The following is a 13,821-nucleotide window of genomic DNA, read 5'->3' as shown; positions in this document are numbered from 1 at the left end:
TGACTAGCATGTGTATAAATGGGCACAGAACAGGGGGCAAAGAGCAACGACACACAACCACAAGAAGAATCCCAACGCAGACATACATTACAGCTAACACCGTGTCCTAATTACACGCGACGCGATAAAATTCCAGCGACAGGCAGTGTGTCTGTCCACACTAGACGCGACGCGATGCGACTGGGAGACGCCACACATCAATCAAAAATCACAGCCAATCAGCGTGTGGGCGGAGTCTATCTGTGAAATTGATTAGTAGACATAGGCCTGGGCATTTGATGCTGCTCCTCCTCCCAGTTGACAATGAGTGACATTAATTTGACTTTTAATTGCCCTTTATTTACCGTTATTTTCCTCATCTCGGGTGCCAAAAAAGTTCATCAGGATCTTCATGAGGCATTGGCTGCTGAAGAAATTTGTACAGCTCTGAGGTGTCCAGCTGACCTCCTCTTCTTTATCTGACCTCCTCTTCTAGGTCTCGATGTTGCATTTTCTTGCTCGTCTCATGTCATGGTGTACTCTCTCTCACTTCCTCTTTCTCCTTCATCTGTTGAATGTTTTCTGTCTTTATTTTCTCCATCATCATCTTGTTCTTCACATGCAAATTCATTGGTGTGACTGTAGTCATCCAAGTTGCTCCTTGTCCTGAGGAAAACAAATAATAAAATACCCTAAATTAAATTATAAAAATGCAATGTTTGAACTAATATATGACAGAATGTTGTAGTTTGATAACAAAGAATCCTACATTCTTGGCTGAATATATGGCAAAAGGAATGTCATACAGTGATAGTATTTCCATTCCTTTTGTGTAGTTGCCTCTGAACCACTCGGTGGGCGTGGTCTGCTTGTGATTCTCACAAATGTGTCTCGTAGATTTTTCCACTTGGACTTTAGTGTTTCATAATCTGTAAAACAAACACAGATGCATTATTCACAAACTCTAACAATGTGTTTTTTTATTTACAGGTATTTGGCAACAGGAGACTCGATGCACAGTCTGGCGTACTGCTACCGTCTCGGAGTCCAGACAGTTTCCGACTGTATCAAGGAGACATGTAGGGCCATTGAAGAACAAATGTTGCCAGTCTATCTCCCAAAGCCCACAAAGGGAATGTGGGAGGGCATAGCTTTGTCCTTTGAAGATCGGTGGAATTTTCCCAACTGCATTGGGGCACTAGATGGGAAACACATCTACATCACTGCTCCGCCAAAATCTGGAAGCCTTTTTTACAATTCTAAAGGCTCTTTCTCAATAGTTCTCCTTGCCCTTGTTGACGCCAACTATACATTCATCGCAATCCAGGTTGGTGATTTTGGAAAAAGCAAGGGGTCTACAGCAACTCCACACTAGGCAGAGGAATGAAGGAGAAGACACTGAGTGTTCCTGAGGAGAAGTGTTTGCCTGGTGCTGAGGACCTGGGAAGACTTCCCTACGTGATGGTTGGAGATATCGCATTCCCTCTCAAGCCCTACTTAATGAGACCCTACCCAGGGAAGAATCTAGAGAGAAGAAAGGCAAATTTCAATTACCGCCTCAGCAGAGCCCGAATGACAGTGGAAAAGTCATTCGGCATTCTATCCTCACGCTGGCGAATTTTCCACAGAGACATTAACTTGATGCCCGAGACCACAGACACCATGATTGTTGTGACATGCATTCTGCACAACATGCTGACACACCCAGGTGAAGCAGAACACTGGCTCAGAGAGGCATCTGAAGTTGTGTCCTTGAGGGGGCTGACTGAACGCCCCAACAGAGGAAGCCTGGAAGCATCAAATGTGCGAGAGAAGTTTGCGGATTACTTCAGCTCTCAGGCAGGAATGCATGTTTCTGATCAATAAATTTGAAAACATCCAAATGTAATTCTTGGAGCCGCTCTAAAAATGTGTTGTATCAAACACTTGGAATTGATGCAAATCTGATTGCTGTAAACTTCCATGATTTACTCTTGTGGTATCTTTATTTAATTTCTCCAGTTCAGAATAAAATGGTTTAATTTCTGCTGAACTGTTTTGTACTGTCTTTTATCCATGCACATTTTGGATATATTTCTACCACTAGCTTATGATTTGAATCAGCATGGGAAAACATAATATGCTATGCATTACACAGAACATAATAAAAAAAAATATTGACCTACACGCCATGGTAAACTACCATATGTTTGTTCAAATCATTAATAACTATTAACATTGCATTACATATATAAATATAAAATATAGGTCAGTACAGAGAGATGTTAAAAATGTGGGCTGTTGGTTCTCTTACGAGAGGTCTCTCGTACTGCGTTGAAAACGCTAAGGGAAAAACTCTTTTTCATGAAATACTGAAGCAAAAAATTATCCTTTAATTTTTGAAATAATGTAAAGCGCATTGCAGCAGCACGCAGCCATGGGCGAGACGGCTCGCTCGCTCATTGGCTGCTCTGCGGCAACTGCATAAGCCTATCGAGCGAGGCCTATGGTGACGTCAGGCCAATGAGGGCGCTTCGCGCCCTCCTTGCCACTTCCCGCCGAAACGGGCGTGGCTTAGTCCTATAAAAGGAGCTCGAAAAGGCTGATTCACTGATTTTTCATCTCTTCAGCGAAGCTCACGCATCGTTGGATCACGAGAAGAAGCAACGCGTCGTCTGAGAAGCACTTCAGCGGGACGAGTCACTTACGGAAGCTGCTGGCCCACGCCGCCTTCGACTGCCGTTCCTGCTGCGCTTTCCGGCGCCCATATCCTTTTTCTGTATATTCTCTGTGTGTGTGTGTGTTCGCCCTGCGACACACACTCGTAAAAGAGCTCGCGTCTTTCTCAAGATGCCTTCTAAATGCGGCTCGTGCCGAGCCCCACTCAGCGAGGGAGACCGTCATGTCATCTGTGTCTCCTGCCTGGGTGAAGACCATGCAGCGCTCGCGCTCGCTGACGGCGGCTGCCCTCACTGCGAGCTTATGCCTATGGTGACTCTGAGGACTCGCCTGGCAGTATTCTCCGAGCCTGCATCTCCCGCTGCACTGCCGCGCCGTAAGAAGCGCCGCTCTCAGCGGGTCCCGGAGCCTTCTCCAGCCCGACTAAGCTCGCCGGTTCGCCCGCCTGCTTCACCGGTTTCGCCTGGATCACTTCCTGATGCTCAGCGACCGCTGTCTGCCGCCGCCTCAGCAGAGGAAGCTGATTCTAAAGCCATGTCGGGGGATGATGACTCGTGCTCTCTGTTAGCCTCGGGCAGTGAAGACTGGGCGAGCTCTGTGGATCTCGTGCTTCCTGCCCGTACACCTAACAGAAGAGCTAACATCGAGAGGGAGCTGATGCGCGTACTCTCGCTGGCCGCGGCGAGCCTCGGCCTTGAGTGTTCCGCTCCGGAGCCCCCTTCTCGGACTCGACTGGATGGTAGCTTTCTCCCTGGTGAGCGCACTTCTCCGGAATCCAAGCCTGCCCCCTTTCTTCCTGAGCTTCATGAAGAAGTTGCGAAGGCTTGGAGCGCTCCCTTTTCAGCCCGAACACGTTCGTCTGTCTCACCAGCATTCGCTACACTAGACGATGCTAAAAACAGAGGCTACCATTCGCTTCCGCCGGTGGAACAGGCGATAGCGACCAATCTTTGCCCGCCCTCTGCTGGACGGCGGACGAAACTGGTGTTGCCATCCAAAGCCTGCCGCATGACGTCGACGCTGTCGCGCGAATCTTTTCCGCCACCGGGCAGGCTGCGTCTGCGCTACACACCATGGCTACACTGCAGATCTTTCAGGGAGATCTCCTCCGTAAGCTGGACGAGATGGGACCTGATGCGATCTGCCTCTTGGACTTAAGAAGCGCTTCGGATCTCTCTCTCCGCGCTACTAAGTCCGCTGCACAGGCCATGGGACGGTGTATGGCTTCCGCCACTGTAGCTGAGAGACACCTGTGGCTAACGCTCTCGGATATGGCTGAGTCTGAGCGCACCGCGTTCCTCGACGCCCCACTATCTTCTGCTGGCCTCTTCGGATCCTCTGTCAACGAGTTCGTAGAGAGATTCGCCGAGGTCCAGAAAGCGTCTCAAGCCTTTAAGCACTTCCTTCCGAAGCGCTCTAGCTCTTCAGCGAGTCGTGCTAAACCGGCCCAACGGAGCTCTCAGCCACAGCCTCCCCCTCCTGCTGCTTCATCGCAACACCGACAGCAACGCAGCTCTAGGCCCCGCTCTCGCTCTGCCAACCGTCGCCCCGCTCCGCGTGGGCCGCGGCCGAGGATTGCAGTGAAACCGGAAGCCCCGAAAACATCCTAGCATGCCTAGGAAAGCGCCGGTGTGTGAGTCCCGCTGCGGCCGGACTCTCACCCAAGCGCGCCGCTGTTTCAGTTCCAGGAATTGCGACTGTCTCAGCGTCTTCTGCAACGCGCAAGCCCGTACAGTTGCCCGCTTGCCTGCACACAAAAGCCGTTTTTACGGCTACCCAGATAAATCCTGTAAAGAGTGTATTTTCTGGTATCCCGGCCACGGCCGATGGTGCAATAAATGTAGTGCTGATGCCCACTGCTCTGTGCCCATCCCTACACACAAGCACAGCCCTTCACACAGGGCGCGCGCCCATAAAATCGACTCAGGTCGATCGCGCAAACAACATAGTAAACGTGCCCACTTCCCAGTGCCCACAAACACTATGTCACACATGTCACAGATTTTCTGTAAAAATGAAACCTGTGCGCGCTCGCTCTGCCCAGGCAGACAGCGCGTCCAAAGCAGTAAATGTGCCCGCTTCCCCGCGCCCACACTTACTCACAGACACCATGAGTCCTTTGGGACCCGCTCAGCCCTCCCTCACGCGGTTAAGCACCGTAGTCGGGTTGAGGACGAGCGTTCTGCCCGCTGTGATCAGCGCGCCCCCTGCCTCGAATGTCACAGGCATCCCGCCTATGTTGCAGCACACCGAAGCACCTCTGTCGCCCGACGAACAGAGCGCGCTTCGCATCCAGCCCTTAGCCATCCATGCGGACGCATGGGCAGCGCTTCCAGGGGTTTCGGAATGGGTGCTAGGCATTATAAAGAGAGGCTACTCGCTACAGTTTTCTTCACAGCGCGCGTCGAGACTACGGTGAATTCAGAAGTAGCACACCTACTTCGCGCCGAAATATCAAAACTGATGAGCAAAGGGGCTATAGAGCCTGTGTCTCAAGCTCAAAGCGAAGAGGGGCTGTACAGCAGATATTTTCTGGTTCCCAAGAAAGACGGGGGTTTCAGACCCATACTGGATCTAAGACAGCTGAACAAAGCATTAATGAAACGCAGTTTCAGAATGCTCACGACCAGGAAAATCCTCGCATAAATTCGCAGAGGAGACTGGTTCATGTCGATAGATCTGAAGGACGCGTATTTTCAAATACAGATAGCGTCACGTCACAGGCGATACTTGAGGTTCGCCTTCGAGGGCCAGGCATACCAGTATACAGTCCTGCCGTTCGGCTTATCCCTGGCACCTCGTACATTTACGAAGTGCATGGACGCAGCGCTCGCACCTCTCAGACTCAGAGGCATGCGAGTGCTGAACTATTTGGACGACTGGCTGATTCTAGCTCAATCGCGATCAGAGCTCGTGGAGCACAGGGCCATTTTACTCGATCACCTCGAGAATCTTGGTCTCAGAGTCAACTGGACGAAGAGTTCGCTGAAGCGAATGGTCTCTACACCCGCAAACAGTCCAGCTGTTGTGGGAGAGATTCGGCAGAGCGGAGGTGGACCTGTTCGCGTCCCACGAAAACGCTCACTGCCCCGCGTTCTTTTCCAAGAGCGAGAGCGCGCTGTCCCGAACGTGGCCGCGCTGTCCGCTCTACGCTTTTCCCCCCGTCTCCCTCCTGCCTCAGGTGTTAGAACGGATCAGGGAAACGAAATGCTCAGTGCTGCTCGTAGCGCCGCTCTGGATGAACCAGCCGTGGTTCCCAGTCCTGATGCAGCTAGCAGACACTGCCCCGTGGCCAGTGCCATTGAGGAGGGACCTCCTCTCGCAGGCCAGGGGTTCAATTTGGCATCCTCACCCGGAATTGTGGTCCCTCCACGTGTGGGCGCTCAACGGGTACCCGCTGATCTCTCAGTAGGGGTGCTAAACACTATCACTCAGGCTAGAGCACCGTCAACTAGACGGCTTTACGTCTCAAAGTGGTCAGTATTCTCCAGCTGGGGCACAGCTCGGGGTCTTTCACCCCTCGATTGTGAGGTGACGGAGGTTCTCTCCTTCCTACAGGAGCTGTTGGATAAGGGCAGAGCCCCTTCCATGCTCAAAGTCTATGTGGCGGCTATCACAGCGTTTTCTGAAACAACGCTCGGTCAGTCATTAGGGAGGAACGATCTAGTCATCCGCTTCCTCAGGGGAGCTAGGAGGCTGAATCCTCCCAGACCTCCTTCAGTCCCTATGTGGGACCTCTCTACAGTTTTGGAGGCCATGAAAGGTCCCCCTTTCGAGCCCATCCAAACGGCTAGCCTCAAACATCTGTCATTAAAAACAGTGTTTCTGTTGGTCTCTTGCTTCAGTTAAGCGCGTAGGTGACCTGCACGCGCTCTCGGTGAGCGCAGCGTGCTTAGAGTTTTGGCCAGGTGACTCGAGATTCATACTCAAACCTAGGCATGGTTATGTGCCAAAATCCCTCAACACACCGTTTCGGGCTCAGGTTATCTCCCTGTCTGCCCTGCCGGTGTCAGACGAGGAAGGGGACTCAAGTTTTCTCTGCCCTGTAAGGACCCTGAGAGCTTATGTGTCTCGCTCTTCTGTCTTTAGACAGACTGAGCAGCTATTTGTCTCGTTCAGTGGACGTTCCAAGGGAATGGCTGTTTCGAAACAAAGCCTGTCCAGATGGATAGTCGATGCTATAGCGCTAGCTTACACTGCCAAGGGTCTTCAGTGCCCGTTGGGTGTCAGAGCGCATTCCACGAGAGGCGTTGCCTCATCGTGGGCTTGGTCTAGTGGGATTTCCTTACAAGACATATGTATGGCGGCAGGCTGGGCCTCGCCGTCTACATTTATTAGGTTTTATAACCTAGAGGTTCCCGCTCTACAGGCTAAGATATTGTCGGTATAATCAAATCAGTGGTATGATTAGGACTCTGAGGACGCGAGCGCAGTGCGCTGCCGGCTATCATATGGGCAGTATTGCGTAAGACCCACAAATTCCCACATTAGTTCAGGCTCCCCGCCTTGTCTATGTGATGTCATGTTACTGCGTTAGTGGATGTCACCATATAGGGGCAGAAGGGTTCCCTTCCTGTTCCAGGACTCTCTGTGAGTCCCTCTAGTGATTTATGCTTGATAAATCCTGGGTTTCCAGGTTTATGGGTGATTAATCACAGTACGCACGGCGTTTTGCACTGGTTCCCCTAGCGTTTTCAACGCAGTACGAGAGACCTCTCGTAAGAGAACGTACTCGGTTACTAACGTAACCTCGGTTCTCTCTAGAAGAGGGAACGAGTACTGCGTTTTCTGGCCGTGCGTACGGTTCACTCTGGTTCGCTTCGGCGATGAATAAAATCAGTGAATCAGCCTTTTCGAGCTCCTTTTATAGGACTAAGCCACGCCCGTTTCGGCGGGAAGTGGCAAGGAGGGCGCGAAGCTTATGCGATAGGCTTATGCAGTTGCCGCAGAGCAGCCAATGAGCGAGCGAGCCGTCTCGCCCATGTGTCACATGCCTGTCCTGTCTTGTTATGCACATGGGTGTTTTGTTATTTTGGGCCATGTGCTCGTGTCTATTGTCTAGCCCCTCCCATCTTGTTATCTGATTATTGGTTAAATTGTCCCACCTGTTTGTCTCGTTACCCTCCTTTGTTTGTTCCCCTATTTAGCCTCCTTGTGTTTGTAGTCTTGTGCTGGTTCGTTGTCCGTGTTTCTTGTTTCCTGGAGTTCCTGAGTTTTTGTGTTTGTACCGTACCTGCATGTCACTAATAAATTCCTCTGCATTTGAATCCTCGTCTCACATTCATCCAATCCGTGACAGAACGAACCAGCCTAATATGTGGATTCAGCGGAGTGAAATTTTTGCTGGCGAGGATAAGGGATCTTCAATTTCCTCGTTTGAATATTTCGCCAGATGCGCTCAAAGGACTATGGAGGAGGAGAGGACCATGGCAGATGACGGTCAGCAGAGAGGCAAGCCTTCACCGCTGGTCCCGAAACGGAGGAGAGGAAGGAGGAACCCCTCCGTGACTGTTCCGGTGGTCCCAGTTCCGGTGATCCCGAGTCCGGTGGTTCCAGTTCCGGTGGTCCCGAGTCCGGTGGTCCCGAAACGGAGGAGGAGAAGGAAGACTTCCTCCATGCCAGTTCCGGTGGTCCCAGTTCCGGTGGTCCCAGTTCCGGTGGTCCCAGTTCCGGTGATCCCAGTTCCAGTGGTCCCAGTCTCGGAGATCCCTGTGCAGTCTGAGATAGACAGAGCAGCTGAGACTCTGTTGGATTACTTCGAAAAACTATACAAGATCCTAGAGTTTCCCAGAACTGTTCACGTCACATCTGCCCAGCCGGAGACTGTTCACGTCACGTCTGCCCAGCCGGAGACTGTTCACGTCACGTCTGCCCAGCCGGAGACTGTTCACGTCACGTCTGCCCAGCCGGAGACTGTTCACGTCACGTCTGCCCAGCCAGAGACTGTTCACGTCACGTCTGCCCAGCCAGAGACTGTTCACGTCACGTCTGCCCAGACAGAGACTGTTCACGTCACGTCTGCCCAGACAGAGACTGTTCCTGAGCCTATGTCTTCGGACAAGATAGCCGCCGCCGAGCCTGTTCACGTCACGCCTGCCGAGCCTGTGTCTTCGGACAAGATGGCCGCCGCCGAGCCTGTTCACGTCACGCCTGCCGAGCCTGTGTCTTCGGACAAGATGGCCGCCGCCGAGCCTGTTCACGTCACGCCTGCCGAGCCTGTGTCTTCGGACAAGATGGCCGCCGCCGAGCCTGTTCACGTCACGCCTGCCGAGCCTGTGTCCCGTGACAAGATGGCCGCCGTCAAGCCTGTTCCTGAGCCTGAGCCGGTGGTGTCTGTTCCTGAGCCTGAGCCGGTGGTGTCTGTTCCTGAGCCTGAGCCGGTGGTGTCTGTTCCTGAGCCTGAGCCGGTGGTGTCTGTTCCAGTTCCGGCGCCGTTGGTGCCAGTTCCAGTGCCTGAGCCGGTGGTGCCAGTTCCAGTGCCAGTTCCGGTGGTGCCAGTTCCAGTGCCTGAGTCGGTGGTGCCAGTTCCAGTGCCTGAGCCGGTGGTGCCAGTTCCAGTTTCTGAGCCGTTGGTGCCAGTTCCAGTGCCTGAGCCGGTGGTGCCAGTTCCAGTGCCTGAGCCGGTGGTGCCAGTTCCAGTTCCTGAGCCGGTGGTGTCTGTTCCTGAGCCGGTGGTGTCTGAACCGGTGGTATCTGTTCCTGAGCCGGTGGTGTCTGTTCCTGAGCCGGTGGTGTCTGTTCCTGAGCCGGTGGTGTCTGAACCGGTGGTATCTGTTCCTGAACCGGTGGTGTCTGAGCCGGTGGTTTCTGAACCGGTGGTATCTGTTCCTGAACCGGTGGTGTCTGAGCCGGTGCCTGTTCCCTGGCCGCCCGAGGGGTCGTCTCCGCCCTGGCCGCCCGAGGGGTCGTCTCCACCCTGGCCGCCCGAGGGAGAGTCTCCGCCCTGGCCGCCCGAGGGAGAGTCTCCGCCCTGGCCGCCCGAGGGAGAGTCTCCACCCTGGCCGCCCGAGGGAAAGTCTCCGCCCTGGCCGCCCGAGGGACTGTCGTCTCCGCCCTGGCCGCCAGATGGACTGTCTGCTCTGCCCTGGACTCCCGAACATTGTGTGTCTCCCTGGCCTTCTGAACTGTCCATTCCCCTTGTCCCACCCTGGTCTGTCCCTCCCTTCCCGCCCTGGTCTGTCCCTCCCGGCCCGCCCTGGTCTGTCTCTCCCGGCCCGCCCTGGTCTTATGGAGCGTCTGGTAGCCGCTCCGTAGGGAGGGGGTAATGTCACATGCCTGTCCTGTCTTGTTATGCACATGGGTGTTTTGTTATTTTGGGCCATGTGCTCGTGTCTATTGTCTAGCCCCTCCCATCTTGTTATCTGATTATTGGTTAAATTGTCCCACCTGTTTGTCTCGTTACCCTCCTTTGTTTGTTCCCCTATTTAGCCTCCTTGTGTTTGTAGTCTTGTGCTGGTTCGTTGTCCGTGTTTCTTGTTTCCTGGAGTTCCTGAGTTTTTGTGTTTGTACCGTACCTGCATGTCACTAATAAATTCCTCTGCATTTGAATCCTCGTCTCACATTCATCCAATCCGTGACACCATGGCTGCGTGCTGCTGCAATGCGCTTTACATTATTTCAAAAATTAAAGGATAATTTTTTGCTTCAGTATTTCGTGAAAAAGAGTTTTTCCCCTAGCGTTTTCAACGCAGTACTCGTTCCCTCTTCTAGAGAGAACCGAGGTTACGTTAGTAACCGAGTACGTTTGCTTCTCCACGAATAGGGTTGCTAACTAGAGAAGCTGCACTGAGGACAGTGTATGCTATGTGCCACAGGTGAGTATTTCAGTAGATTGTCTGGAGTGACACCCCTGGATACAGGGACACAAATCGTCATGCCTATTCACTCTACTTTACATTGAAAATAAAGCGGAATTTGTTTTACACAGGTTGATGCTTCATTAGTACTATATAGCTAAATGCTACATTCATTCATTCATTCATTCATTAGCTGTAGATGAAAGTCTAAACTTAACTTACCATGTGTATTCAATGCTTCAGCTATGCTTCTCCAGACGGAATCCTTTTTCCTGATGTCTTTGTGGAATTTGTGGGATTTATCGTAGAGAACTGAATGCCTTTGAACTTCGACAATCAGTTTCTCGTCGTCCATGTTTGATGATTAAATATTCATGACAAGCAGAACTTCCATCCAATGAGATCTCTGTGTGGGCGGATCTGTCAGCCGCGACGTCGCAGAAATAGGAACCGTTTCTAAATTAGAAATGTCGCATGTCGCCGTCGCTCCTGGTTAGGACAAAAACTCTGATTAACATGGAAAAGATACCTTTTATCACGTGACGCAGCGTCGCGTGTAGTTAGGACACGGTGTTACGGTATGTCTCATTATGCCTACCTAATCACATTGCGACACACTTAATTTGCGTTAGCTAACTAGTAGCAAATGGCCTCTATTAGCTGGTCTTCTGTGTAGCAAACTGCACATTATGTAGTTAACAACCATGTAACAACAACCAGTTATAATATGTCGGTCATTTAGTCTCTGTCCAATGAAAGTGATACAGGGCACTTCAAACTGTGCAAACAAACACAACGACAACTTATTGACATAATTCGGTCATCTTTTATATGTAAACGTGCTAAATTCAGGTAATCATGTAGTACTTACGTTTGGAGTTGAGAAGCGCAATGGCCCTTGGGATCGTCGCATACTTATTTATACAGTCAATAGTCGCATAAAGTGATGGCATCAGCGTCACATTAAGTAACGGCATCACCGTTGATGGACAGTTGATTTCCTTTCGTCTATATCCGACGATGAGGGATTAACATGAATGTCTATCTGACGGACCCCTGTGTCGAAAAACAACGTCAAGGGTACATCTCTTTAGTTGAAACTTGACACCAGGGTTCCTTGACCATGCGTCAGACATTTGACGAGAAGGGAGTGAGACTGTGTTGGTATAGCATAGCCTTCTCTGTCAGCACAGGATTTACATGTGATAAATGCAGGGAGATAGTCAGGCTGACGGAGAAGATTAGAAGATCAGAACTAGAAACACGCATCCAAACTTTAGTTGAGGATAGTAAGAGGCATTGGGATTGGGATTTAAAGACATTCTGAACTCTATTGGAGTTAGACAACACATGTCAGGACCCACTCATTGTCGTAATCATACTCTAGATCTAATATTATCACATGGAATCAGTGTTGATGCCATAGAAATTCTGCAGCAGAGCGATGACATTTCAGATCATTATCTTGTGTATACTTAATTTAGCCAAGGCTGCAAAGCTGACTCTGTGTTACAAATATGTTAGACCTATCACTTCTGCCACTAAAGATTGCTTTATTAATAATCTTCCTGATCAGTTTCATCACATCCCAGATAGCTTAGAAGGACTCAATATTGCGACAGAAATTTAGACACAGTTGGTCTGTTGCGCTAGCCTGGGTTTCCCCATGCTGCCTTGAGCGCAGCGCGATTTTATTAATGCTGCTAGGCAGCCTGGACACCATGGACCAGATTTTCCCCTCAAAAAGGGAACCAATGACGACGTCTATGCGACACACCGAAGCAGTTTGTTTATATCTATGGATCCAACATGGCAGCAGACGCGAAGTTCGATGCAGCACAAACGGCAATAGTCGCTGAACGCCATCATGTACACTAGAGTCAGGCACGGGTTCGGGTACCGCAAATTTTGCTCAAACGGGTGAAAAATATCCAACTGTGTCAGATGCGGGTGCGGGTCGGGTCGGACACGGGGGAAACACGGGTCTAAACACGGGTTTAAAACAATCACATGCAAACGTATAAATATATGCATATTTTTAGGAACACATCTACAAAAATATGCCTGTATTTCATGTTGATAAAATAATTTAAAATCCACATCAGTTTATTTGTGCCCACGCGCCACGCCCTCACAGGATCTATAACCTAGGCTCTGTTACCTAGGCTACTTTCACTTTTAAAAATGCATCATAACCGCGCGCACGATCTGCTTGCAGTCGTCGAGATAGATGCTGAGGAGTTGAATAAAAGAATAGCTAGTGGAGATTGTAAAGTTGTCGACAATACGTCATCAAATATCAAGGCCAGTGTGTGGGAGAAATTTGGAGTTATCTGAAGAAAATATTGTGAAAGGCTTATTTGCTGCATGCATTTTCGTGTTGGATAGCCGCAAAAGTGGAACTTCATCGCCGAGGAAGCACGCAGAAACTGTGGTAATAACAAACCAAGCAGTTCTCGAACAGTATTTTTCAAATTTAACACTGTTAAGTATGTGTGGTGTGCAGGGCGTGTTTGAACCCAAAATTGTCAGATGTAGGCTAGACGAAATTGCATGGCATAATGTTGTAGCCGCGTCTGTTCGATTGGTAAAATGTTAAGGTTACTCAGTTTTGTGGTAACGTTAGCCATGTTCTTCATGTACCGGCCTTTTGACAGCTTCGGCTGAAGTTGTCCTTGTGTTAATAGTTGTGTAATAACTTCTGTATGACCTGGCAATAAACATTTGTGTAAGTGTGTCTATAATGTGATAGTCTAAACTGATTTTATTTCGGGTGCGGGTCGGGTGTCGGTTCTATTTTAAGCGGGTCGGGTGCAGATTTTAATTAGTGCTGCTGTCGGAAAACGGGTCGGGTGCGGTTTTAAGCACTGCTGGTATGGATGGGTGCGGATTTACAAAATCGGACCCGTGCAGGACTCTGGTGTACATATAAATCTCTGACCCATCGTCTTCTTCCTCGTCGAATTTCTGTCGCTCTACATACGTCATCTGGTATAATTGAAACGATCGGCTATGAGCTACGTACAGGCGCATTTGATAGACATTCGTAGCGCCCAATAAACGGCTCTGGGCATTCGTAAACCCCACCTCAAATACGAGAAAATGTACATGTGGTTCCCAGACCACGTCTCAATGAGAAAGAGGTCTGACGTTAGCCAGGCTACCGTTACACTTAAAGAAGATTAAAGGAAATAGTGAAACGCCATGGTACAATGAGCACACTCAGGCCCTAAAGAGAGCAGCCAAAAAAATGGAGCACAACTAGAAGAAAACAAAACTAGAGGTATTTCGCATTTCATGGAAAGAGGGCATGATTGCATACATAGAGGCCTTAAAAACTGCAAGATCTGCTTATTTTTCAACCCAATTAGAAGAAAATAAACAAAAC

At 50.2% G+C, this 13,821-nt stretch overlaps 1 protein-coding gene across 1 annotated transcript; it reads right to left on the bottom strand.

Annotated features, from left to right (window-relative positions):
• Window positions 1-503: 503 nt before the first annotated feature.
• LOC311069484 (transcription factor Adf-1-like) lies at window positions 504-10,955 on the bottom strand (the record flags this gene model as incomplete). Its single annotated transcript, XM_084092663.1, has 3 exons — window positions 10,656-10,955; window positions 749-908; window positions 504-645 (listed from the first exon to the last, which is right to left on the bottom strand). The coding sequence occupies exons 1-3, from the start codon at window positions 10,786-10,788 to the stop codon at window positions 504-506; spliced, it is 435 nt and encodes a 144-aa protein (XP_083948789.1). The 5' UTR covers window positions 10,789-10,955.
• Between the last annotated feature and the right edge of the window lie 2,866 nt (window positions 10,956-13,821).

This window comes from Abramis brama (genome assembly GCF_963993115.1).
Source record: "Abramis brama genome assembly, chromosome: 19".
NCBI classification, from domain to species: Eukaryota; Metazoa; Chordata; class Actinopteri; order Cypriniformes; family Leuciscidae; genus Abramis; species Abramis brama.
This window is presented reverse-complemented; position numbering and strand designations above follow the sequence as displayed.